Source organism: Dermacentor variabilis, chromosome 2 (assembly GCF_050947875.1).
Source record: "Dermacentor variabilis isolate Ectoservices chromosome 2, ASM5094787v1, whole genome shotgun sequence".
Classification (NCBI taxonomy): Eukaryota; Metazoa; Arthropoda; class Arachnida; order Ixodida; family Ixodidae; genus Dermacentor; species Dermacentor variabilis.
In genome coordinates, this window is record NC_134569.1 from 172,610,786 (window position 1) to 172,638,070 (window position 27,285).

A 27,285-nucleotide genomic window follows, 5' to 3' on the forward strand; every position below is an offset into this window, starting at 1 on the left:
TCAAAAGAGCGAAGTATTCGGCGCATCCAAAACTAGCGAAAAACGCCATATCGCAGCACGCAAGACAGAGGAACAGGCTATCACGCACAACCGGAAAGAGTTCATTGTCGCGATTCAGAAAAGGAAGGCGTCGCGAAACGCTGACTACGACTGGAAAGGGCGCGTCTATGCGAGTAAGGGTGCGACCGAGATCGTAAACCTGGCTGAGACATGCGCGTCGGATCCGGACCAGTCGAACAGTCGTGGAAGTCGAATGCGAGGCGAGAGTGAGGACAGAGGGAGAGTGGCTATTCTGATTGCGTTAGCGGCCTCCCCTGCAGGAAGGAGACATGGAGGTGCGAGCATCCGGAGGGGCAGGTGACTCCGGATGGAAATGCAGGTCTTGCAATCCTGTATGCTCTGCGAGGCCCAGAGGCTGTCAATCGGCGACACAGTCGAGGGCGCATCAACACAGAGGATTTGTAGATCTGCGCGCATTCAAGAATTTGTTTGTAATTAGTGCGCGACGCTTTTTTTCTTTTGTTAGTGAATAATAGCGTTATGTTTTTCAATTGTTATTTTTCAATTGAAATGTTATTCAATTGTTATGTTTTGTTGTACGAGCCAATTACGAGAATAAAAATACGAAGCAGGTTTTGCGACAGTAGTGACTCCTGGTTGCGCCAATTTTGTAGACAACCGTCGAAATTGGAGGTTTGTAAAGATTAATCATTGCTCGGTTTTTTCATGCTTATAGAGTAGGTGCCATAAGGGTTACCATTGCAGAAATTTTTATATGCTGAAGCGCGTTTGCAAATTAAAGTTTTTAGTCAATGTTTTCCCATGCAGATAAAGTGTAGCTTTTAGCTTTTTAGGTTTTCAATACCACTCTATGAATTAGTTAGTTTAGAATTGAAGCGGTCAGCAGAGCCCAACACGTTTCACATTAGCGCCGCTGGTACTGCCAGGTGGCATTGAGCGAACGAGCAACTCAGCTCGCGGGACTGATCTCTTTGACCCTTTCGATCGCTGTAAGGAGCCCCGTGGTTCAAAGGGTGCCTTTGTTTTCTTTTTGTTTGGCGACTGGCGAGTCACGCTCATGTAGTAAAAATTTACTTCGGAAAGGCGGAGTTTGAGAGCACGCAACACATTGCCGTGAGAGGAGCCCGATTTTTTCTACGAATTTCAGCCTATGCTTACAGTGTGACGCGATTGACAGTAATCTTGGAGCCGCTTCGTGGGGGAAGGGCTGACTGTGATTCGGAGCCTCGCTTGAATTTTTTTTCTTTTTGTCACTGCATGAGCTATGTACTTTGATGTAACGATTCCACAGAGATAATTGGCCCGCAAGCCGGCGCGTGTTTCTTGTGCCACCGATGAGCGTAGAGTGACCGCTGAGAGGCTGAATGCAGTTCACGATGCGTCGGGAAAGCGCTGTCGTGTACCGTAATGCAGTAGCTTAGGGTCATCATTTATGGAGCCTAGTAGATTGCAAGATATGTTGCGCCGGCATATGCGATATACATACACACACACACACACACGCACACACACACACACACAGATATACATATATATATATATATATATATATATATATATATATATATATATATATATATATTGTTACGCGAAGGACGGGTCACTAAGACAGGCAACTATTTACACGTTATATTTTCAATAGCGGTTGCAGCGCTGACCTCTTAATTCAGAGCGCGAGCCCAGGTCGCTATTCCTCCTCTCTTCGCGAGTGATGGAGCCCACGTAACTCGTTCAAACAATCGAATATCACACTCGTGTAGCATAATCCCCCGGCGGCAGAAGCGACGTCCCGGAGCGTCTAACTGTCATCACTGGAAGAATGATACTGCTTCAGTCGTGCAACGTGCGCAATATCACTGGACTGGGAAGCACATGGCGCGTCACAAGCGATCTCGTAGGTAACGGGTATCACGGCACGAAGCACTCGGTATGGGCCTGTGTAAGGAGAAAGCAGTTTTTCTGACAGGCCGGCCTGACGCGACGGAGACCATAGACCGGTATCGCCGGTCGTACGAACGTCTTTGACTCTCTTGGGATTTCAGAAGGCGGCCACGGGCAATATCCCTTGCGTAGGCACATAAGGCGATGGCGTCAAGTGAATATTCACTGGCAGGTGCCGCGTGAACAGGGAGGGTTGTGTCGAGGGGCAGTGCTGCTTCTCGGCCGAAGAGAAGGAAAAATGGGGAATAACCGGCGGCGTCCTGGCGCAATGAATTTTAAGCAAATGTGATGAACGGTAGAGCAAGGTCCCAGTCAGTGTGGTCTGAAGAGACATATTTCGCGAGCATGTCTGCGAAAGTGCGATTGAGACACTCCGTGACGCCATTTGTTTATGGATGGTATGACGTGGATAGCTTGTGCTTCGTGGCACAGGACTGCAGGATGTCCGCAATAACTTTTGATAGGAATGTTTGGTCCGGCCTGTGAGAAGTTGTCGCGGAGCTCCATGTAATAAAATCACGTCGCGTAGAAGAAAATCGGCGACATCTGTGGCGCAGCTTGTAGGAAGCGCTCGGGTGATGGCATAGCACGTGGCGTAATCCGTGGTCACAGGGATCCACCTGTTCCCAGAAGTAGAAAGAGGAAAAGGGCCAAGTAAGTCCAAACCAATCCGAAAGAATGTTTCCGCAGAAATGTCGAGTGGTTCAACGTAGCCAGCAGAGAGCGCAGATGGTGTCTTGCGTCGGTGGCATTTCTCACACGCAGCTACGTATCTTTAAACGGAGCGAGCGAGGCCTAGCCGAAAGGAGCGTCGGCGGATTCGGTCGTAGGTCCCAGGTGACCGGCAGTGGGGAGTTCGTGTAGCTCGTGGACAACAGCCGAGCCAAGCTGTTTAGGGATCCCAAGGAGAAATGCCCGGCCGTCGAGGTGAACGTTGTGGCGGTAGAGTACGCCATCTTGAAGCGTGAATAAGCAAAGGGAACCATCGGCAAGTGACGATTACAGGTGGTCAATGATGATACGCAAGGACGGGTCACGGCGCTGCTCGTCGGTGACATGGAGCACTGAAAAAACAGAGAGAACACTGGCGTCAGGGTCAGTATCGGAGGTAGAGGTCGCGTCTTCGATTGGGTAGCGAGAGAAGCAATCTGCATCCGGTTGTTCACGTCCCGACTTGCAAGTCACTGTGTAGGGATATTCTTGTAGTCGGAGGGCGCAACGATCGTACCGGCCAGTAGGATCCTTGAGCGACGAAAGCCAACAGAGCGCATGATGGCTTGTGATTATTGAGAAGGGTTGCCATATAAGTATGGGCGGAAATTTGAAACAGCCCAAACGAGAGCAAGACATTCGTGCTCGGTGATCGAATAGTTGCGCTCTGCAGGTGTCAGGACCCGGCTAGCGTAGGCTATAAGGCGGTCGTGTTCGTGTTGGCGTTGTGATAAGACGGCGCCGATCCCATAACCACTGGCATCGGTTCGGGCCTCTCTAGGTGCGGACGGGTCAAAGTGGGCCAAGACCGCTGGATTGGTGAAAATCGGGATAAGGCGTGAAAATGCTGAAGCCTGAGTGGAGCCCCACGTGAAAGGTACGTCTTTCTTCAGAAGTTCTGTGAGTGGTCGAGCAATTGCAGCGAAATCTTTCGCGAACCGTCGGAAATAAGAACAGAACCCCACAAAGCTCCAGACGTCTTTGGCAGTGTGAGGTGCAGGAAAAGCCGTTACTGCCCGAACCTTCTCCGGGTCGGGTTGTACTCCGGGAGCGTCGACTAGATGGCCTGGCACTGTAATCTGTTGGCGCCCGAAGTGGCATTTCGATGAGTTTCATTGGAGCCCAGCCTTGTGGAAAACGTCAAGGATAGCTGCGACGCGCTCAAGGTGCGTCTGAAATGTAGGAGAAAACACAAGGACGTCGTCGAGGTAAGAAAGGCAAGTTGACCATTTGAAACTTTGAAGCAAAGAGTCCATCATCCGTTCGAACGTGGCGGGGGCATTGCATAAACCGAACGGCATGACCCTGAATATGTAGAGACCATCTGGCGTGACGAAAGCGGTATTTTCTTTGTCTTGCTCATCGACTGAAATCTGCCAATAACCAGAACGAAGGTTGATGGACGAAAAGTATTTGGCACCATGAAGACACTCAAGAGCGTGGTCGATTCGTGGCAAAGGGTAAACGTTTCTTTAGTAATTCGGTTTAGGTGGCGGTAATCAAAGTAGAAACGCGGTGTCCCATCTTTCTTTTTGACGACCAGGACCGGCGACGCCCAAGGACTCGACGAGGGATCAAAAATACCTCTGGCGAGCATCTTTTTTACTTCCTTTGGAATAACTTGCCGATCTGCCGTAGACACTCGATATAGTCGGCGGTGAATGGGAACAGCATCACCAGTGTTTATCCGACGGTTAAGGAACGTCTGACCAAGTGGTCGATTGTCAGTGTCAAAAATGTCGCGTTAGGAAAGCAGAAGGCGATATAGGGCGGCTGCTTGGCCAAGTGTGAAGTCCGGAGCGACCATGGGACGTAATGGGCCGTCGAGGTTCAAGGCATCCTGCTGGTAATCCGGAGGATCTGGAGAGGCGTCGGCTGCAAAAGCAGTGACATTGTCTTCTGTCACTGACCGGAGCGTGGCCACCGCTATGCCTTCAGGTAACGCTTGTTTCGTCAAGCGAAAATTGATAACGGGGAGAGACATCCGATTAGCAGCAAGGGTTACGAGGGAGTGTGGCACAGAGATGTCGCGCGCCAGGAACACATCACGAATAGATGCGACGACGTAGTCCCCATCAGGCACGGTTGCCGTTGAGGCCACTTCGACGAAGGTTAGGGCTTTTGGAGGCAAACGAACAGACGTTGTAGTGCAGAGGTTGTTCAATTTTTCGGGGCGAACGTCTGAAAGAAGAGGAAGCTCGAGGCACAGCGTACCGGTGGCACAGTCGCTGAGGGCAAAGTGCGTCATCGGAAAGTGGTGCCGGAAAATTAGGTCATGAGGGCAACTGGTCAGCACGGTGAACCGGACTGGAACTTGGCGTCTAGCAATTCCTATGCGAGCAGTGCACATACCCCTGACGGCAACAGTGGCGCCTTTGGCTCGAGTGATGGCAAGCGTAAGAACATTTTTGAGGCGACGGCATAGGTTAGCGCTCATTAAGGACACTTGGGCTCCAGTATCCATACAATACCGTACACCGAACACCATCTACGTCTACTTCAATTCGGTTCATGTTTGTGAAGGGCATCAACGGAGGATTTGGATAGGACGAACGTAATGCAGCGCTACCGCCCAGAGCTACATGTCTAGTTTTCCGCCCGGGATGGCCCATAATTGGTCGGCGACGAATAGCGGCTTGGCTGGGGCGACAGCGAGCGATGGCGCTGAGGTGATGGCGAGCGAGCAGGACGACTGACATTGACGGGTACGTCAGAGGTAGGAGGCATATGGCGAGGCGAGTAACGGCGCGGATCTGCATATGGGGTGAGGAGACGGGGATACGAAGCTCGAATACGGCGACGTCCAGGAGGTTCGGCCGTGGCGAGCGACGTGGCCAATGCGGAAGCGACGGAAGCAAATGAACTTGTCCTCCGGAGTTCTCCACTTGGCAGGGACGCGGTATCTAGGAGGGGAATACAGATCGCGGTGAGGCCGAGCAGTCTGCATCGTTCGGGCGTCAGGTCGGGAGACTGACCAGGCAGCAGGAAAACCTAGGTTTGCATATTCTTGGCACCCACCATGGTTGCTCAGGTGCTATGATGTTGGGCTGCTGAGCACGAGGTCGCGGGATCGAATCCCGGCCACGGCGGCCGCATTTTGATGGGGGCGAAATGTGAAAACCCCCGTGTACTTAGATTTTGGTGCACGTTAAATAAGCCCAGGTGGTCGAAATCTCCGGAGTTCTCCACTACGGCGTACCTCATAACGAGAAAGTGGTTTTGGCAAGTAAAACCCCATAATTTATCTTATTTAAATTCTTGAAGTACAACTGCCTCAATGAGGTATATCACTAGGGCTGGCGGGTCAATAGTGGGTTCAAGTGGGCGTGAATGGTACGGCGCAGGACTTGTAGTCTCGAGTTCGCGGCGAGCAATGCGTGTGACCTGCTCATATAAAGGTGGTGAAGCGGTAAGGTCAACGCAAGACGTCGCCGCAGCCGTGTTAGGGAGCCGGGACAACTGTGGAATGACGCGGCGGCTATTGGCGAGCTCAAAGCGGCGGCATTCCTTGGCAATGACGTCGGTGATGGACACATAGTTGAAGACTAACAAGTTGAAGGCGTCGTCCGCGATCCCTTTAGGCACGTGGCTGACTGTCAATCTCAGCCATTTTCTCGTCGACACTTCGGCAAAGAGCCAGCACGTCTTGTATGTACGAGAAATACGATTCAGTAGAAGACTGAAGTCGGGTAGCAAGCTCTTTCCTAGCAGCCAGCTGCCGACCGGTAGGATTTCCAAAGAGGTCGACGAGCTTCTCCTTGAAAGCATCCCAGCGAGAGATCTCGCCCTCGTGTGTCCGGAATGAGACACAAGGAGTTCCGCCAAAATAGGATAGGACATTGGCTAGCATAATGGTTGGGTCCCAGCGGTTGTTTTGGCTAGCACCCTCATACAGGTTGAGCCAGTCATCAACGTCGAAGTTATCTTGGCCAGAGAACATGCCAGGATCGCGGGGGTTTGTAATCGCAGCGAAGTTGTTGTCGGGGTCGCTGGATTAGAAGGAGACGAGGTGTCGTCACAGGGAGCCATGTCGGAAAGCGGGATGGGGCGGCCGCTGCGGAGCTCCGTGTCGAGGATGGCGAACGGCACCACAACGTTACGCAAAGGACGAGTCAGTAAGGCGAGCAACTATTTACAGGTGATATTTACGCCAGCGGTTGAAGCGCTGTCCGGTTAGATTCACAGCGCGAGCCCAGTTCGCTCTTTCTCCTCTTTTCTCGAGTGATTGCGCCCACGCGCCTCGTTCAAACAATCAAATCGCACACGCGTGTAGCAACATATATATATATATATATATATATATATATATATATATATATATATATATATATATATATATATATATATATATATATATATATGGATCATGGAAACGTTGAGAAACTTCTTCAAATACTACAGTTTGCAGTGTCGACCTACCTTTCTCAAGGCTGAAAACACGAAGTGTGTATTCATACCACTTTACGACTGACATGTTAACCTGAGGAAATTTTCTCAGGTTAAAGAAAAAAAAGCACAGGAGCTAACAGGCGACCTGTGCGTTCCGATGGTTTTCAAAAACTTACTAGACAGCGTAAATGACGGTGGTCGGTGATCTTGAATGGGCGACCGTCGATATAACAGCGAAATTTCTGAACAGAAGGAACTGCCCCGGCGCATTCTCGTTCCATGGCATTGTAATTTCCCTCAGAATTGCGGAGGCAACGACTGGCATAAACTACATGTTCTGCGTCATCCTATCGTCGTATGAGCACAGCTTCGACGCCTATCCCTCTGGTGGCAGTATGGATTTCGGTGGGTGAATAACGGTGGAAGTGATGCATTATTGTGTCTGACGTAAGCAGAAACTCGATTTGACCGAATAACAACTGACATTCCAGTGTCCAATAGAAGACCATCTTTTCGCAACAGTCGCCCGAATAGATGCACAATTGAGCAAATCTCGGAATAAATCGGCAGAAAGATGAGCACATTCGAAGGAAACTACGAAGCTCTCGTGGAGACTGTAGTGGCTTGAAGGTGCTGATGCCTCTACCTTCCGTGGGTCACGTCGAACTCCATTACTGCTCATGAGGTGGCCGAGAACCAATATTTGGCGCTCACAGAACCGACACTTTCCGGAGTTGGGATTCAAGCCATCTTTCTCAAGGCAATCAAAAACCAGGCTAAGGCGAGTGTTGTGCCCATCAAGCGTACGGCCGAAGATTACAGCATCATTGAGGTAAAACAGACACATCTTCTACTTTAATCCATGAAATTTGTATCCACCAATTTGTGAAACGTCTCGGGCACGTTACAAAGCCCTAGCGGCATATGTAACTTTTCAATAAACCACCCGGTGTCACAAGGCCAGTCTTCTTTCTGTCGAGCTATCTGCCAATAACTGGTGCGATCGAAGATCGTTGATCGGCGCGTTCGTTCAGTTACCGGCTTGCGCGATTGGCTAACTCCGCGCAGACCTCGTCGGCTTCGGGGCGCGGCCACGTTTTCGGTGACGTCAAAATGACGACACGCTCCTGTGAATCATCTTGCAACCGAGCACGTCGTCTGGTAGGCGCCGAACGTGACATGAGTTGGGAAGGCTGGAGCGATCACACGCTCGTACGAGACCGACTTCGCATGGTGCGTGTTGTGGTTTGGGCTGCATCTAAACGGCCGCTTCTGTCGCGGAATGGCACGCTCAGATCCGATCCATAGTTTAATTCGAGAAAATGGCGCTTGCGATGGAAACTTCGGTTGTTGCATTGGCGTTGCTGGAGGAGGGAGGAGAACACTGGAGGTGCGAAACGCCTTTTAATGAAATGGCAGAAAACGAATTCCGGTGTCGCTTTAGTTTCTGGAAACAAATAGTGCGTTGGATGTGCGTCGAACGCCACCCCATCATCGGGTGCCAGCGAGCCACTAGAATGTTGTTGCCTCCTGAAAATCGCACCACCGTTCCCGTCGTTTCTTTATTTCTTCGGTCCTGCGCAAGGGACGATGCTGATAAAATAATAGTTGTAAATTGTATTAGTCACGCGTATTCTTATTTGAAAACGCGTTTATGCTAAATAGATACATTTTTTAGAAAAATATTTCATTCATTCGAAGACGAGAAACATTTCGTTTTGTGGTATACTGTCTGCAAGCAGAAGACAAACGAGAGAAATAAATTTTCGGGGAGTTCAGCGCTTGCCAAGAAAACCGCCGTGACGCCCGGCGTTCTTCGCACGTGCCTCGTATGGGCTCCGTGATTTCTGCTCCTGGCTTTCGCATCTCGCTCGGTATATCCTCCAGTTTATGCTACCGAGCACGCAAAAGGGTTAGGACCTTCCTGACACCTCATTTGCCCGGACCCGCCGACCACCACTTCACCAGGACCTCATCTTTGACCAGCCACGGGGCCTCCAAGCCAAGCCCAACGCTCGGTGCAACGCAACCTCGCCCGCAGTGCTTAGCTACACCTAGCGTCTCACCGCCCTCCGCTGCGCCGCCACTTGCTCCCGTTGCTTCGAAGCCGCCTTTATGAAATGTATTGTCGAGGGTACACCCATTTCCAGACAAGAATTTGATAACGACCTCCGGTAGTTCCAAATGCTCCAAGCCCATCGTGCGGCCTATCCAAAAAAAGCCGTTTCAGCCACGAACACCCACCTCAAGCCCGCCATGGCACCCCCGTCATCGCTGAAGACTCACCGCCTACGCCGCCACGTCCCGCTGCCTCGACTCCCAGCGGAAGGTACAAGATCGTCCTCCATCCGGGGGTGGCCTCGACCTCCGCACAGCCACCAATTGGGCCCTCCTTGCCTCACTCTGTTCCAGCGCCAGCGCTTGGTACGCCGCCGCCCTTACGGAGGACCGCGTACGAATAAAACCATATAACTCTTTCACCGTCAGTACGCCCTGGGAGCAACGCACTCGGCAGTATGTGCATACCTCTGCGTTACATCGCTCCAGCCAGCTGTGCCGACTGCGCGCTTATGTGGCCGCACCGGACAAAGCCCTCCACGGCGTAATCTACAACACCGTGGACAATCAAAACGAAGAGGCGGTCATCAAGGACCTGCAGGCTATGAGTCCCAGCAGCACTTACGCCATCGCCGACTCAAGGCAGATGGGTCGCACCCGCTCCATCTTGATCACCTTTGTCGGCACGAAAGAAGTTCCTTGTACCGTGGTGTTCAACTACAGCCTGTTCATCTGCCACCCCTTCCGCGCCAAGGCTGAAGCTCGTGTCAATTGTTCGAGTCGGGGTCACCGCTCCGATTTATGTACCAAGCCCAGGCCCGGACGCTTGCCACGCTGTGGAACTGTTCACGTGGCACGGAACCGCGCTGACTGCATTCCTAAATGCATCTTGTGCAGCAGCACACATGTCACGGGGTCCCGCCCGTGATAGTTCTGCTTCCAGCCGGGGAGGTCGCTCCCACTCACATCCAGTCCCAAGTCAACGCTACCCAACTCAGTGTAGTCAACACCATCCGCCAAGGGCTCCCGCTCATCCCACCGCCGTCAATGGTCCAGCTCGCGATGAGGCCGGTACCGCAGCCCCTGCCGCCGCTCCGTCTAATTTCCACCGCTACCGCGGTAAGACACCCCATCGACAGCTTCCCACTTGAGCTGGGGATCACAGGCTCCCACCCCCGACCACGAAAAAGAAGAGTTCAAAGCTCAAATCGCAGCCCAGAGCAAGGAGATTGCCTAACTGAAGGAACAGCTGCGGGTGCTGCGCGCACGCCCTCACTCCTTGGCCTCTTCTCCTCACCAAGCCATACAACCCACCGCTCGCCCACCCACGCCACCACTGCCCCCCCCCCCCTTATGTCCGCCTCCTCTTCGGCCCCGTCTTGTCGTGCCGCCTCCTCCTGCCACAGCCCTCCACATAAGAGGCGCTCCTCCAACAAGCCTGTCCCCACTCCGGAGATGGAGGAGATATTCACGCCGCGCTGCATAAGCTCCGCACCACCTGCACGTCAGGGGCCCACCAAATCTCTAACAAGGTCCTCCGTAATCTGGACACCCCATCGCTCGAGGCCATCACTGACATCTTTAACAAACATTGGCATGAAAGCACACTGTCTTCCCAGTGGGCCCACGCCATGGTAACTTTCATCCCCAAACCTGGAAAACAAATAGACATCCAAAATCTCCACCCCATTTCCCTCACCTCTTGCCTCGGCAACCTCATGGAGCACGTTGTTCTCGATCGCTTGCAGAACTTTGTAGACAACAACCTTTTCCCTGAACTGATGTTCGGCTTTCGCGCTTCCCTTTCTAGCCATGACCTAATGCTCCAGCTCTCCTAAGAGGTTCTTTACTCTTTTCACGCCAAGTGCACTCGTGCGGCCTTGGCAGTGGACCTGACGAGAGCCTTTGACAACGTCCTCCATTGCGCCATCCTAGACGCTCTTTCCACCCTTAACGTGTCATCGTATCCATGGTTATATCACGGATTTCATATCCTGGCGCAAGCCTAAGCTGTCATTCGGCCCTTTCTCTTCTCCAAATTTCACTCTTGGAAATCAGGGCACCCCCAGGCTTCCGTCCTCTCGACCCTTTTCTTCAACGCCACCCTTTTTCCCATGGCACGCGCTCTCACTACCATTCCTAACCTGTCCCATGCTTTCTATGCCGATGATATCATCCTCTGAGTGACCACCAGAAATATTGGAAAGAAGGAGGCCGTCCTCCAGGAGGGCGCGCACGTTGTCGCCGGTCATGCTCGCGCAGCCGGGCTGCCCTGCTCCGCATCAAAGTAGGAGCTTGTGCTTCTCGCGGCTCAAGGCACGGCCCCCTTCTTGTCCCTCAAACTTAGCGTCATTATTGACGCGCACCCCGTCCCTTCTGTCTCCTGCCTCCCAATTTTGGTATTCTCCTCCAATCCAAAGGCAACAGACTGCTGTCCTTTCCCGCCTACCACCGTCCACCAGACGGTCCGATTTATTCGACATGTCGCTAACCGGCACCAAGGCATGCGCGAGTACGACATCCGTCGTCTTATCCAGGCCTTCGTCCTCCGCTGCTTAGTCTACTCCCTCCCATATATCTTTCTCTTTTGCGGCGAGGAAGGCGAGGAAGGCTCAGTTCTCGTCTGCTGGCGAAGGGCGTTCACAACACTCAGAGCTTTCAGAGCTTGTGGGGGCCCACCGCATGGCACAACTTCTCGCACCCCTCTGGCAGAGCTTTTCTCTCTTCCCTCCGTCTGATGCCTGCGTCCGCTGCCTGTGTGACCCACCCTCTACCCTCCTCTGTATCTGCCATGCTCACTGTCTACCCTCTTCCCAAGGACATGCACCCTGAGATCCACGCCGCACGCCCCTCTGCCCGCGCCTCCACCCTCTGGCACCAGTACGTCACACAGTTCAACGCTGTGTATGCCAGTGCGGCGCCATACAATTTCCACCCAAATTATGCCCTTGCCACCACTTCCCATACACTTTCTCCTCTCAAAGTTGCTACTGTACTAGCCCCCAACTTCACTACCGCAGAAGAAGGAGCTATGGCGCTCGCCACTGCCGCTACCCCGGCCTGTTTCATATTCAGGAACTCCAAAGCTCCACACCACAACTTTGCGAAGGGTCGCATCTCTTCCTGTGCGCTCAGCATCCTGGAGCATTCCCCTCACCCTTCTCGTTGTATCCAACTCCTCTGGGTTCCGGCTCACGCGGGGTACCCTGGCAACGAGGCAGAAAATTCCATCGCTCGCGAGATGACAGACCGAGCTGGCGCCCTCCACTCCACGATAGACACGCGTGACTCCACCGTCACCTTCCATGACATCGCTCTTCATACCGCAACTATCGCCTGTCCCTCTCTCCCCGCAGGCATTCCTGTCTAAGCTCCAACAGAGCATGTGGCGCCATTTACAGGTCCAAACTTTCCGCTCTCATGCCCGAGTTGCCTTTATTCAGCCCGGTACATTCTAACCCGAATACACGCTCTCCAGATACCCACAAGCAGACTTTGCTCATATTCTCCATTCATGTCTGAAACAATCTGCCCCTGCCTCTTGGGATGTGTCTAGTCTGCAGATGTGGGAGGCAGCTTTGGCCAGCTCGGAGCCGGATGTCCAGCTACGGCTAACAATCTGGGCAGCGGAAGTCGCCCCCAGACATGATCTGGAGGCCAAGACCGGCAGCCTGACGGCCACTCACGAAACGGCACATGATATATTTTTTATTTTCATCTTTGGCCTTCACTAAATAAAGTTTGTACAGCCACCACCACTTGCCGACTGCCTGATCTCTCCGCCCCTTTCTCACAAATTTTCCATCAGCCACTTTGTGACGTTGCAGCAACCGAACAGAATGCGTATCGAACAAAGGTATCCGATCGCGCCACTGAGCTTACATGGAATGACAAAAAGAAGCGGACAGAATGCAGGCGGTCTAGAACGTCATCAATTTGTGCGAGTAGGCACACGCCTTTCTTTGCGAGCACGTTTAGCTGCCTGTAATCAATCCAACACCTCCAAGAGCCATCTTTTTTTTTTACAACGAAGCAGTATACCTTTACCGTCCAAGGAAATTTTCGCGTCGCTATTGGCGTGGTAAGCAAAAACACTCCCCATACTTGAGACGATCCAATACGTAGACTGATCCAGAAGATAGTACAATGCCTGGCCGACACGCGGTGGAAGTGAAGCCGACGTTAAGGATTCCCCGTACGTGGACCGATCCCGAAGCTTGTGCGATGCCGGGGCGACACTCGGTGGAGCAGAAGCAAGCGTTAAGCGCCCCCGTACGTGGGCCGACCCCGAAGATAGTGCCATATCGGGCTCACCAGCGGCGGAGGTAAAGCAAGCATTAAGCACTGCCCATACGTGGGCCTATCATGCAGCAAGTGCAATACAGGGCTGACCCACGGCGGAGAAGTAGGCGTTAAGCACTCCCCATACGTGGGCCGATACCGAAGATAGTGAAATACCGGGCCGACAGGAGGCGGAGGTGAAGCAAGCTTTAAGCACTCCCCGTAACTGCACCAATCCCGAAGATGGTGCAACGCCGGGCCGACACGCGGCGGAGTTGAAGATAACGTTAAGCACACCACATACGTGCGCCGATCCCGAAAATGGCGTGATGCCGGGACGACCCACGGCGGAGTTGAAGTAGGCGTTAAGCACTCCCCATACGTGGCCCGATCTCAAAGGTGGTGCAATACCGGCCCTATGCGCGGCGGAGATGACGCAGACGTTAAGCACTGCCCGTACGTGGACTGATCCCGAAGTTAGTGCAATGCCGTGCCAACAAGCGGCGGAGGTGAAGCAAGCGTTAAGCACTCCTGATACGTAGGCCGATCCCGAAGATTGTTCAATACCGGCCCTACGCACGGCGGAGGTGAAGCAGCCGTTGAGCACTCCCAGTACGTGGACCGATGCCGAAGATAGTGCATGGCCGGGCCGTGCCGCGGTGGAGGTGAAGCAGGCGTTAAGCAGTCCCCATACGTAGGCAGATTCCGAAGACAGTGCGATACCACCCCGTCCCGCGGCGCAGGTGAAGAGGCGTTAAGCATTCCCCGTACGTGGCCTGATCCCGAAGTTAGTGCAATACCGGCCCTACGCTCGGCGGAGGTGAAAGAGACGTTAAGCACTTCCCGTACGTGGATTGATCCCGAAGATTGTACTATGCCGGGCAGACACGCGGTTGGGGTAAAGCAAGCGTTAAGCACTCCTCATCGTGGACCGATACCGAAGTTAGTGCAATTCCGGGCCGACACACGGCGTAGATGAAGCAAGCGTTAAGCACTCCACATACGCGGGCCGACCCCGAAGAGAGTGCAATGCCAGGCCGAGCCACGGCGGAGGTGAAGCAGGCGTTAGACATTCTCCATACGTAGGCCGATCGCGAATATAGTGCCTTAACGGGCCGACCCGCGGGGCAGGTGCAGCAGGCGTTAAGCACTACCCATACGTAGGCCGATCCCGAAGATAGTGCAATACCTGCCCGACCGGTGGTGGAGATGAAGCAGCCGTTGAGCTCTCCGCATACGTAGGCCGATCCTGGAGATAGTGAAATACCAGCCCGACCCGCGGCGAAGGTGAAGTTGGCGTTGAGGGGCCCGCATACACAGCTTTGGTGGTCATCCATCTTGACAGAGTGGAAGGGCACCTATACCTTTCTTCGCCAAGATAACCGGTGCTACCCACGGGCTCGAGGGCTCTTGCATGACCTTTTTCTTTGAAATCTTATGCACTTGCTCAGCAATAATCTTCCGTTCCGATGAAGACAGCCCATAAGGCTGCAGCTGGATAGGGTAAGCTGTACAGTTGTCAATCCGATGGCGAGTGAGCAAAGATGGAAGAGTGGTGCGGTTTTCACCTTGCCAGAAGTCAAGCACTGAAGTTTGTCGGGATGTCACTTGTACTAAGACGTCACGTTCACGTGAACAGTAACATATGTGCCAAATTTTTAGTTCAAGCCGGCATATATTTTGTTAGTTTGGGTGATCGGTCTCGTCGGTGACGCCCGCAACAGAACTGTGCGTGATTTCTTCGAAGGCAGCGAGCTTCATGTGTTTCGAAAGTTGTATGGGAACGACATAGCGCTTCAGTGCCAACATAGATGTGGTTCTATTGGCCAGGGACATAGTTTTACTAGGCACTACTATGTCCGCCTTAGCACAGAAATCGGTCAGTGGTTAAACGATGGCATCAAATGAACCGCCGGAATCAATAGAAGCGAAGGCAGGTACAGACGCTAGCGACCGTGGAGGCAGGGTCCCGTCATCAGCAAAAAAATATTGAAATACCATGGTCGAGACGACGCTTTATTCCAAGGAGGAAAAATGGCGCCGATGCAAAAACGAACACTAGCCGATGATTGATGAGGACTTTGTACAGATGAAGATGAAGTCTGCACAAGTGCTTACAGTAATTTCCCCCGTTGACCGAAGCGGCCAATCTGGCCACACATTTGATGGTGGAACGAAGGTAAAAGGGTTTCAGGCGGGAGATGTGCACGATCTCTGTTCCGCGGCAGCGTCGGTCAGTTGTGGCATCAACAGGTGTAACGTGGTAGTTCACCGGCGAGGTCTGCTCTATGACTTTGTTGAGGCCAATATATCGAGACTCAATTTTCTCACATAAACCGGGTGTTCATGCAGGAGTCCATAGGAGCACATCGTCCCCAGGGCGGTAGGAAGTGACGCGGTGATAGGCAACGTACCGATGTTTGCGATCGTCTTGGCTGGCTTCAATGTTCATACGTGCGCGACGACGACATTGGGCAAGATGAGACATAATCTGGTAGCAAATGAATGGTGAAGCGTTGACGGGGCCAGAGAAGAAAGAAACGTGGAATGATGATGTTGAGTGGCGGCCGTATACTAAGAAAAACGGAGAGTATCCGGTGGTCCGTTAAACAGACGTGTTGTATGCAAATGTTACAAATGGAATAATCGCATCCCAGTTACCATGGTCAGGTTAATATACATGGATAGCATGTTGCACAGCGTGCGATGAAAATCGCTCTGTTAGGCCGTTGGTTTCAGTGTGGTAGCTAGACGTTGTCTTGTGCACAGTGTTGGACGCTTGCGGAACTTATGAGTGCTTGAAAGAAATGTCCTGCCTCGGTCGCTCAAAAGAACGTGAGGCGCCCCGTAACGTAAGTAGATAGCCTACAAGAAGAAGGCCACTATACTTCTGAGGCAGCTCCTGAACGTATTGAGGCTGTTTTAGCGTACCGGGTCAAGTGGTCAACAGCAGTGACAATCCGTTTGTGGCCGTCTAGAGTAGGCGGGAGTGGTCTGAAAAGGTCAATGCCGACAACAGAGAAGAGTTCTGCTGCGCAAGGAAGTGGTTGTAGCGTCCCGACCGGAGCAGTAGTAGGTCGCTTACGATGTTGGCAAAGCGTGCACGAGGCAACATATCTAGCTATGCTAGTGGAAGGACCTGGCCAAAGGAATCGGCTGCGTAAGCGCTCGTATGTTTTGTGGTAGCCCAAGTGGCCTGACGTAGGGTCATAGTGTGAGGCCTGCAGAACTGCAGCGTGAAGAGAGCGCGGTAGAACGGGAAACCATCGATGGCCTTCCGGGTGAAAAATGGACCGGTAGAGCACGCCGTCTTCAAACTTGAATAGTTTGAGCTATTTCCGTAGCCTGGCATTGGGTAGCGATGAAATACCGCTAAGGCGACTGATGATACCATGGCAATAAGAATCGGCGCGCTGGTGAGCGGAAAGCGCTGAAGGGCGGTGTATGGAATCAAGGAAGAAATCGGTGTTAGACGATGTGTCCTGCGTGCGGCCAATTTGACAAGGTGATGTGATGTGCTCCGATGAGGGTGGTAATGGGCATCGTGAAAGAGCATCGGCATCTTGGTGCTTCCTTCCGGACTTGTATATGACATAGAAATCATATGCTTGTAATGGGAGTATCTAGCGGCCAAGGCGTCCAGCCAAGTTTTTGATTGTCGGCAACCAACATAGTGCATGGTGGTCGGTTACAACCGTGAAATGTCGACCGTGGAGATGTGGAAGAACTTTCTGAATGCACCAGACAACAGCCAAACACTCTTGTTCGGTTATCGAGTACTTCTTTTCCGCGGAAGTGAGAACGCGGCTTACATATGCAACAACCTTTCTGCAAAATTCGTGGTCGCGCTGCAGCAGTACGGCACCAATTTCTTGACCACTGGCGTCAGTATGCAGTAATGTGGGTGCCTTGTCATCAAAATGACAAAGAACACGTGGGAATGTTAGTGCGCGCTTGAGTTCTTGGAACGCGGCTTCACACTGATCGTTCCAATCGACGGAACTGGAACTAGAAAGGAGCTTGTGGACGGGCGAGGCAATGCTGGCGAAATTCCGGATAAAACGTCGAAAGTATGAGGCGAGTCCAACGAAGCCGCGCAGCTCTTTTGCACGAAGTGGGCGCGAAAAGTTGAGCACGACGGAAATTTTGTTCGGATCGGGCTGGATGCCGTCTTTGCTAACGAGATGACCCAGGACTTTAATCGTTGTGCTAGGGAAACGGCACTTCCTCGTGTTTAGTTGAAGTCCTGCATTAGAAAGGCATGTGAGCTATCTAAGCGTTGGAGATGGTCAGTACAAGTCGAGGAAATCAAAACAATGTCGTCGAGGTAACCTAGACAAGTTTTCCACTTGAGGCCGCGAAGAACAGTGTCGATCATTCTTTCGAATGTGGCGGGAGCATTGCACAGACCAAAATGCAATACGTTAAACTCGTAAACACCATCCGCAGTACAAAAGGCGGTGTTTTCTTTGTCCACTTCGTTCATTGGAATTTACCAATAGCCGGAGTGAAGCTCAAGGCTGGAAAAGTATTGCGCGCCTTGCAAGGACTCAAGAGCGTCAGCGATACGGGTCATCGGATATACATCCTTACGGGTCATCGTGTTTAGCGCATGGTAGTCAACACAAAATCGTACTGATCCATCGTTCTACACTAAAACGATGGGTGATGACCAAAAACTCGCGGAGGGACGTATGATGTTTCTTTTCAGCATATCGGCGATGTCCTCGTCGATGATATTGCGTTCGGCCAAAGAGACTCGGTAGGAACGACGACGTACAATAGTCTGGCCATCGGTGTCGATACGATGGAAGGCAACGGAAGTCTGTTCGAGTGACGAAATATCCGTATCAAAGGAGGCCTGATGTTTTGTGAGCAATTTTAGCAACGCTTCACTCTGAGCAGCAGTAAGGTCAGGACTTATCACGGAAGCAACGGCACATGAAGCACATTTGCACTGTTAAGGAAGAGCTTGCAAGGCGGCAAGAGGAAGTAGGCAGACTGGTTGAGTATCCACATAACAGGTCACTGCGGAGCCTTGAGGCAGGATGATTGTCTCAGTGGTTGCGTTTAAAGCGATGATTAATGCAGAGCTTTCTTTGAACCGCACCAGGCAGGGAGGGAAGTCAATCCCACGGGCAAGACAGCGGCCGAAAAGAGTGATGAACACGTTGCCATTGGTCCGTAGAAGAGAGGCTTATGATTTGCTCGTGGCCGGGAGGCAGTGCAGAATCGGCAGCAGTAAGAAAACGCAGTCGTGGCTCATCGGCACTCCCGCTGCAATGAAGTGTCTTCGTCATATGGACTACACGTTGACAGCAAGAGATTAAAGCGGAGGCTGACGAGAGAAAGTCCCAACCTAAAATTACTTCATGAGCACACGGGAATAAATTCGCGAACTTAATGTGACGAAGGATACCATCAATGAATACGCGTGCTGTACATTGGGCTGATGATCGAATGATTGCTCCATTAGGCCCAAGCAAGGATGATCTAATATAAGGCGTCTTCACTTTCCGCAGACGAGAGCACAGGTCCGCACGCATAAGAGATATAGTAGCTCCCGTGTCAATCAGAGCTAACAAACGCACACCCTCCACAGACACGAATAACATGTTCGAAGGACGTTCAGGAGGACTTGGAACACTTCGCGGCGGTGCAGTTTTCCCTCCAAAAACTGCACTGGTAAGTTTTCCGGCCGCTGGACATGTAGTTGGGAGACAGGTTGAAGTGGCGAAACAGAACGTCGGAGCGGCGATGGCGGCGATGGCGAGTGGCGTCTAGAGGCACGTGTGTTGTGTGCGGTGTTGGAGAAGTCGGCCGGCGATGGAGATCGGCGAACGGGAGGATTATCGTCATAAGTGCGGTAGACGCGAGAAGGTGGCTCATCGCGTTCAAAGGCAGCGTAACCACGACGTTCCTCTTGCTGGCGGCGTCGGCAAAACCGGGAAATATGTCCTCGAAAGCCGCAGTAATAGCAGACAGGCCTCGACGAACGCCAGGCAGAGTAGTAGGGCGGGTTGGGAGCTCGGTTGACTAAAGGTGCCAAGTGTTCGTGAGCAGACGCAGGTGGTGTCATTGAGGTAGGCTGGAGGTAGGCTGGCATTGCTGCAACTTGGGCGTAAGAAGCCGGTTGTGGGCAAGAAGAAGCGTTGGTATGGTGGGCGTTCTGCAGGGAGGCCAATTCCTCCTTAATGCCGCGCAGGTCAGTAGAAGCAGGTTGGACATGAGCGCTGCTGCAAGGGGGCGAGTCATGCGCTTGCAATTCCTCGCGAATTATGGCTCGAATGATATACCGGAGCTCAATACTGTTTGCCACGGGGTTATCGGAAAAGTCCGGTTGCAAGCGGATTGATTGCAAGGCGTCGAGGCGCTGACAGACGGAGGCGACGTCCGACACCGTTGAGGGGTATTGAGGAGCAAGTGCGTTGAAGGCAGTAGAATCTATACCCTTAAGAAGGTGTCGCACGCGGTCACTTTCTGGCATGACACTGCAGACACGGCGGCAAATCGCGAGGATGTCCTCAATGTACGAGGTATACGACTCGCCATAATGGTGGACGCGCACAGACAGTCTCTTTTTGGCAAATTCCGAGCAATTCGTGGGGGTGCCAAAATGCGCCGTAGCTGCTCCCTGAAAGACAACCAATCACGTAAGTCTATCTCGTGATTCAGGAACCCATGTCTTGGCTACTTGAGAGACGTAAAATGGAACGTTGTTTAACCTCGATGTCTCGTTCCAGTTGTATTCACTGACATGATCGAAGTTGTCGAGCCAGTCTTGAACGTCCTCACCAGGCAAGCCAGAGAATATTTCAGGATTGCGACACCGGTTGTTGGCTGGGCTGGGAGTGGGCTGGCTGGCTCTTGAACCGAGATGGTGGACGCTGCGGTCTGGTCTCGCGACATGGCAGCCTCTTGGCCTAAGCGGCGTCCCGAACGTAGCTATAGGAGAGATATTAAAGTTGATTGAGGTCGAAGGGATCTTAAAGCGCCTCCACCACTTGAAATACCACGGTCGAGACGACGCTTTATTCTAAGAAGGAAAAATGGCACCGATGCAAAAACGAACACAAGCCGTTGATTGATCATGACTTTGTACAGATGAAGATGATGTCTGCATAAATGCTTACAATATCACCTTCAATACCATTTTCATTTGAAGAAACTTTGTGACCTCGAACAGTTTTTCACTGATATGACCGCCTATTTACAAGTACTCACAGTAGGAGACAATTAAAATTAGAACCGGAGTCGCTTCGCATCACTAAGAGACTGGCGGCTTTCGGTGATGTAATCTTCCTTTGTGGTATTGTCTTATAGTCAACTATCACTATACTGCTTTCCATTTCCGGTGAAACGGCAGCCTCTTTTTAAATTTTTGTTGTGTTTTACTGTAAGTACGAGTATAAACGCTGCAGCGCATGACAGCTATTCATTGTGATTTCTCATGAATCCGACTTGGCCTCATTTCGGTTAATAAGTGAATTATACACAATTACGACATGTTCATGCAAGTGCCGATGCTTCCAACCCTAATAAATGCTGTAAATTATTGGAGGTTTTTCTTTTCATGAGCCGTAGGCAATACCTTCTGGAAACAGAAGCCATACCTAGACACATATCATTCACATGAATTTCACACGCCCTTGATAAAAGTCTCTGCCGAAGGCATTCTCTAAGTGCGCAGCCTTTTCCTCCAGGGTCAACAAATCACTTCAAGCAATTAGGAGCGATGTTACCATAGAGCAACCTATTATTTTCTATAGGCATAGGCTATGCATACCATTGGAAATAAATTTTAGTTGGCTAGCTTCTCTTCGAAAAATAATAAACTTTGTCCTGTGCATACATTTATATATTTTGTGTCCGTGCATGATGTTCGCAGGGAAAATAAAAAAAATGTTGAAGTTGAAATTCCGATGGGGTAGCCGCCACTTATGTTGTAATGTGCTCATCCTCCTATTCTCAGGATTTCTGAAAATAAAGCAAGAATATGAATTAAAAGCCGCGGATATTCGCGCCAGCAATGATGAAGTAAGCTGTTAGTCGGAATAAAATATTAAATGAGATGGTTCAGGTCACTAAAAACAAACCCGAAGTGATGTCGGCAACACAATTCTGGTAAGGACATTTTAGGTGAGTGCAGGATTTGGCCTCTGATCCCCCACCCCCACGGAAAGCTCTGGAGGGGGCATGGGTGCCAGAGCACCTCCCGTAGCTGCTGCCTATTAGCCTACTTGCCTATGTAAATTTTCAATTATCATGTACTTGGTTGCCACCTTTCTTGATCTCTTCCTTCATTCTATGTTCAAGCAGAATTGATTATGATGGTGATGATGCTTTATTGACATTCCCATTGACATTGAGCGGTGGCAAACGTAGCCTTCAACGTCCTCACCAGGCAAGCAAGAGAAGATTTCGGGACTGCGATACCGGTTGTTGGCTGGATATTGAACCGAGATGGGGGACGCTGCGGTCTGGTCTCGCGACATGGCGAGACAAGACATGACGAACATCATGCACGGACACAAAATATGTAAATACATGCACAGGACAAAATTTGTTATTTTTCGAAGAGAAGCTAGCCAACTAAAAATTATTTCCAATGGTATGCATAGCCTATGCCTAGAGAAAATAATATGTTGCTCAATGGCGACCTCGCTCCTAATTGTCTCAAGCGATTTGTTGACCCTGGAAAAAAAAGGCTGCACACTTAGAGAATGCCTTCGGCAGAGACTTTTATCTAGGGCGTGTGAAATTCATGTGAATGATATGTGCCTAGGTATGCCAGAAGGCATTGCGTACGGCTCATGAAAAGAAAAACCTCTAATAGTTTACAGCATTTATAAGGGTTGGAAACATCGGACACTTTGTCACCAAGCCTGCTTGAATTATTAAGGTACGCGATACATTATTTTGATTCCAGTATTTTTGTATGCGCCTCTTTAGTCTTTTTTTCTATTGTTAAAAACATCTCCATCTACCTTGCACCACTTCCTACGCTTGCTACGGATTCGTTATTATCAATTTCTCCCATGTTTATTTTTCTACCAATACTCTAAACATGTCTTGCTTATGTACTGCTAACCGAGTGATGCTTCCACCCACATTAAGGTAAATGGTCACAAGCGCATTAAATTCAATCGCACTCGGGCACGGCACGCAGAGCGGCCGATAGATGGCAGTTGGAGGTGGCACTCCAGAGGTCGACAGCGACACATAGACTAACGTTCCACCCGGTTCACGGCTGCTTACACTCGTATTTTTTAATCAGTAGCTGCTTGCTCTTGCTAGGCATTATCGTTATGACAAGGTATCATTTAATGCCATTTTCGTGTTCATACGATATTCACGAGTCACCTAAACAAGTGATTTTATAACGCTGCTCTTGGGAGCCCATTCCTGCAGCGAGCGTCGGAGTCTGCATCTTCTATTTAACCAAGCCAATGACCACAGCTAAGAATAAAAGGGGGAACGCGGAGTTCAGCGGGTGATGGAAGATGGTGATAGCGGAGAGCGCAAGAAGGAAAACGGAGGAGGAGGGTCTGACGAAGACATCACAAGTAAAGCGTAGTGCATTGCATAACCGGCTCGGCGGCGACAATGGCCCAGAGCTGGCGCCAGAGCAGCATGTGCCCTGTGTTCACCGATGACGCCGTCGATACCATGTGTAGAAACAAAGCGCTGAATGAGCGGAGGTATGTCTGCGGCGGCTGCTGTGAATCGCGCCCCCGCGTCACCCACGCGCTGCCTCTTGCGATCTCCCGATTAGCAAGGCAGTCGCGCCAAACTCGCCTACGTTTGCAATGGGCCACACGAGAAAGGTTGCCCACGACAACCAATACATCTAGAAATGAAAAGACGTTTACAGCTGCGCTCCAATTTCGCATTAGCGAGTACCGTAATTGTCGGTGAATTTTTTTTCTGGAAGTGGTAAAAAATACCTTGATTTGAGATACGTCGAATCCGCCTCAAGGTGACTAGAAGAAGTTGTCATGTACAAAGCAAAACAAAAATAAATAAAAAGAAACCAGCCGCCAAAGACAGTGCTACCAATGTTATTTATCTCTGGAAAGTATGCACAACTCTGTTTTGGAATGCAGTTTCCACTCCTTTTTAATAGGCACTGCGGATGTCGCACGCGTTCCACCCTTTGGACAAGGCATAATAAGCAATGAATTAGAGATATGCAGCAGTTTTGTGTCCTCTGAAGTAACGGCCAAAGCTTTGTTTATTCTTCATCAACTCAGTTTCGGCCACAGCCTAACAGCAGCTAGGTGCGCCTGCACCAATGTGATAAGCTGCTATGGTGAAAAAGGCAGCAGAGGCCGGTGGAAGCAAGCAACTTCAGCGTTAACACGTGAATAAACATGGCGGTGCCCATCTATGGGAACATCGTGAAAAGCGCTTATAAAATCTTTTAAATGTCTTGCCTAAACGAATTAAGCAAACGCTACAGCAAGATACCTTTATCGATAGTAGAGATTATATGAATCGCTGGTAACGAGGATATGTTAGGAATTCAGCGATCTGTACCCACAAAAGCAACTTACACATGTAAGAGGACGTGATGGGGATCGTCAAGTCGTGCCATCGTCAGTGTAAATGTAGGCACGAAGGCAAAGCTCTTGGGCCGCCATCCCTACATTTACTCTGACAGACGGGCGAAAGAAGCGAACCGAGCGGCAGCTGCGGCGACCAACGTGGCAGGCTTCTAGAATGACACTGCGTGTGCCGTTGTTGCGCCTCCAGCACACGTCTCCCAAGGTTATTCACTTCTTTCGCAATCGACACTGAGGCGCCGGCTTAGAGCGCCGCCTATAGAGTGCCCGCGTTGCTGCATCGGCGAGAGCTACAAGCTCAAAGCAAAACGACAGTCGGCGATCTTCGAAAGCTGATCAGCGGGTCAAACGCGTTGGCTTTTATATATACATCATACGTCGAAGGCTCTAGTGTAATCGCTCGTGCCCGCGTGGTTTCCAGAAACTACTACACAATGCATATCGCGCATACAATCTGACAATACGTGGTTTGGTGAAGACATACACGACAAGTAGAATGAAGGATAACATTCGCGCATGTTTCAAAAGATGCAGGCGCGTCTCGCGCTGAGTGATAGCGTATAATGTTTGCTATCCGGGGAAAATAGGCCAGTGGAGAAACAAAAGAGTAAACGTGTCGATATCCTTACAGATGTTTGCAAATAAAACTCCTACTCTTTAGTGTTTATGCCGACTATCCAAATAAACGACACCTGTAATGACAAGTGTTGTCCATATCTGCCCACTACCTCGTCGCTTGACGTCACTCCGTCTGTCGAATAGCTGACTTCTCGACTACACTCTGAGAGCGATCGCGGACTTCATTTGCGAAGCACTCCCTGCGCTGAGGACATGCCCTAAACATACCTGTGTTTCCTTTCGCTCTCTGCGTCGGTTGCTTCCAAAATGCCTCAGTTGACGGAACACGTGAGTGACTCATGTATTTCTTGTTGCAAGTCCAAAAGAGCACTGCGATGGCAGAAATCGCGGTGAGCACTAAAAAGCACGGAAGCTTTAGAGAACCCATATAGGGCAGACTTCTTTGTAAGAACAAATGTTGCAGATATTGGTGGTGAATAAGACCGACTGCGTTTGAGGATGGCAGCAATATGTAGCTCAGAAACGTCTGCACAGCAGTGTTGATGCAAATAAGCTACGTCAAGCGCATGCTCATGTTCCTTAAATGCATTAATGAGAGAAGTGAGCCGACCGACGGCACCTCCTGCACTCTGCTAAGGCGACAATTCGTGACATTTCCATCGCGCTAATCATTATATATATATATATATATATATATATATATATATATATATATATATATATATATATATATATATATACACATATATATATGAGAAATTGTGCTTGATTTTCTATTTAACACTTGTTGCTTCTTGTTCATCAAGCGTTCTGATTCATACTTCTTGTATTTCGTATACTTTCCGTTCCGGTCCAGTTGTCCGTTTGTATCTATGAGCACTTCACCCTCCTCACGTAAAAGAACAAGGCCGGGGCCCCACTTCAGGTATCCTTATAGATAAATAAGTGAATGAATAAATAAATAAATAAATATAAGGTGATTGGTGATGTTCCATAACAATTAGAGCGAGATACCTAAATGCAATAGTGAAGGTAGCATATGCATAGGTGAGATAATCATTGGCCTTTGAGATGAGGTGAATGGCTACGAAAAAATGGCGATGCTTAGGTTCAAGCGATGAAATCCGGAGATTCTCATGCACAGGATTTGGTCAACTGACTCAAGACAATAGTAACAAAAGCATTTTGGTGAAGCTTGTATCCCGTAGTGCGGGTAACTGTGAAGATGATGATGACGATTATGAATAATTATACAAGATAAGTGCGGGAAAATTTTCGCTGTTCACTGCCAGCTCAGTCATTCATTGGAAGTTCAAATCCTCACGACCTAATTGCGAATTTTCCTTCCTGGGTAATTTGCCCGCAAAAGATTTTCCAATTCCAGCGACGACATCAGCAAACATCAAAACAGCTATTGGTGGAGTACCAGACTGAGACGAAAGGTACTGATGTTAGCCAGACGCCTGGTCTGTTTGTTCTCCTATGCATGATGAAGAGGAGTGAGCCCATAGCAGCTATTGAGGAAAAACGCGACAGCGGATGTAAGTAAAAGTACCGTCAAGTATTTTGGCGCATATGTTTGCAGGAATACTTCGGTGCAAATAGAGCTGGACAAAACAATCGATCTAAGTGCTAGAGACTGCCATTCATTTCCCAAAGTATGAAACATTAAAATAAATTCCTGGGTACTACGTGTTATAACTACGATTCGATTATGAGGCAAGATATCGTGGAAAACTTCGAATGAATTGTGACGACGTGTTGATTTTTAGCGTGCATTCTCATTGTCTGGGACACGGTTGCTTAGAGGTATAGCACTCATCGTTATGCGGCCGCTGCGACCACGTGCTGAGCGGCGCAACATTATTCCCCCGAAGTCAAGAAAACACCAAAACGGGTATTTCCCAAAGTAAATGGAGAGAATTCAAAAACGAAATGGACACATTGGTGATGCGTTATTGATTTCATAGGCAACAAAAGACTTACGATAGTGACTTGTGAAATGCGGCATAGCGGTTGGCACCCTATCATGGCTCTTTCTGTGAGTAGAAATACCAATACTTTCTCGTGTGAAACATTAAGACCACGCGAGTAAAATTCCAGAGCTCAATGGAACGTAAATCGGCAATACAACGCGCAGTGTCGTTCCTACGTCAAACCATTCATCGTTGAAGGAGAGAGCCACATTCACAATAGTTTTCAGCGTGAAACGAACGTTACAATTGCCAGAGCGCCGATGCTAAATTCCGTGTAAAGAAAAACAGAAGGGGAGCACTGACGTCAATCTTCGTGAAGTTTCCGTAGGCCCTGGTCCCTCAAAGTTGATGACATTTGGCCTTCATGCAGTGGCAGCTTCTTCTCTCAGTTGGCAGTGGCAGCTTCTTCTCTCAGTTGTCCCGTCTCTGCTGCTAAGAAAATCCGCTCAACTGGGAGCAGGGGGTGCGCCACCGATGTTTTTTTCTTCGGTAACGTTAACTGCAGCTTTACGTGGATAGATTCTCTTCAAATGTTTTTGTATTCAAATTATGAACATCCGCCTTCGTTATTTTGATGTTGGGCTGCTACGGACGAGGTCGTGACATTCAATCCTGGCTGCGGCGACGGCTTTATCGATGGTGGAGAAATGGGAAAGCACCCGTGTACTTGAATTTGAGGAGCACGTTAAAGAACCTCAGGTGGTGAAGTTTTCCGGAGTCCCCCACTACAGCGTGCCTCATAATCAGATTGTGGCTTTGGCACG

The 27,285-nt window shown here is 50.3% G+C and overlaps 1 protein-coding gene across 1 annotated transcript in view; it reads right to left on the reverse strand.

The window, feature by feature from the left end:
• The window catches only part of LOC142571072 (lactosylceramide 4-alpha-galactosyltransferase-like), a 44,024-nt gene extending 19,118 nt beyond the window's left edge, over positions 1 to 24,906 (reverse strand). The window contains exon 1 of the mRNA XM_075679367.1: positions 24,813 to 24,906. Within this exon, the coding sequence (XP_075535482.1) occupies positions 24,813 to 24,885 (73 nt within the window). The 5' untranslated portion in view covers positions 24,886 to 24,906. The remainder of the gene's footprint in view (positions 1 to 24,812) is intronic.
• Positions 24,907 to 27,285: the final 2,379 nt, after the last annotated feature.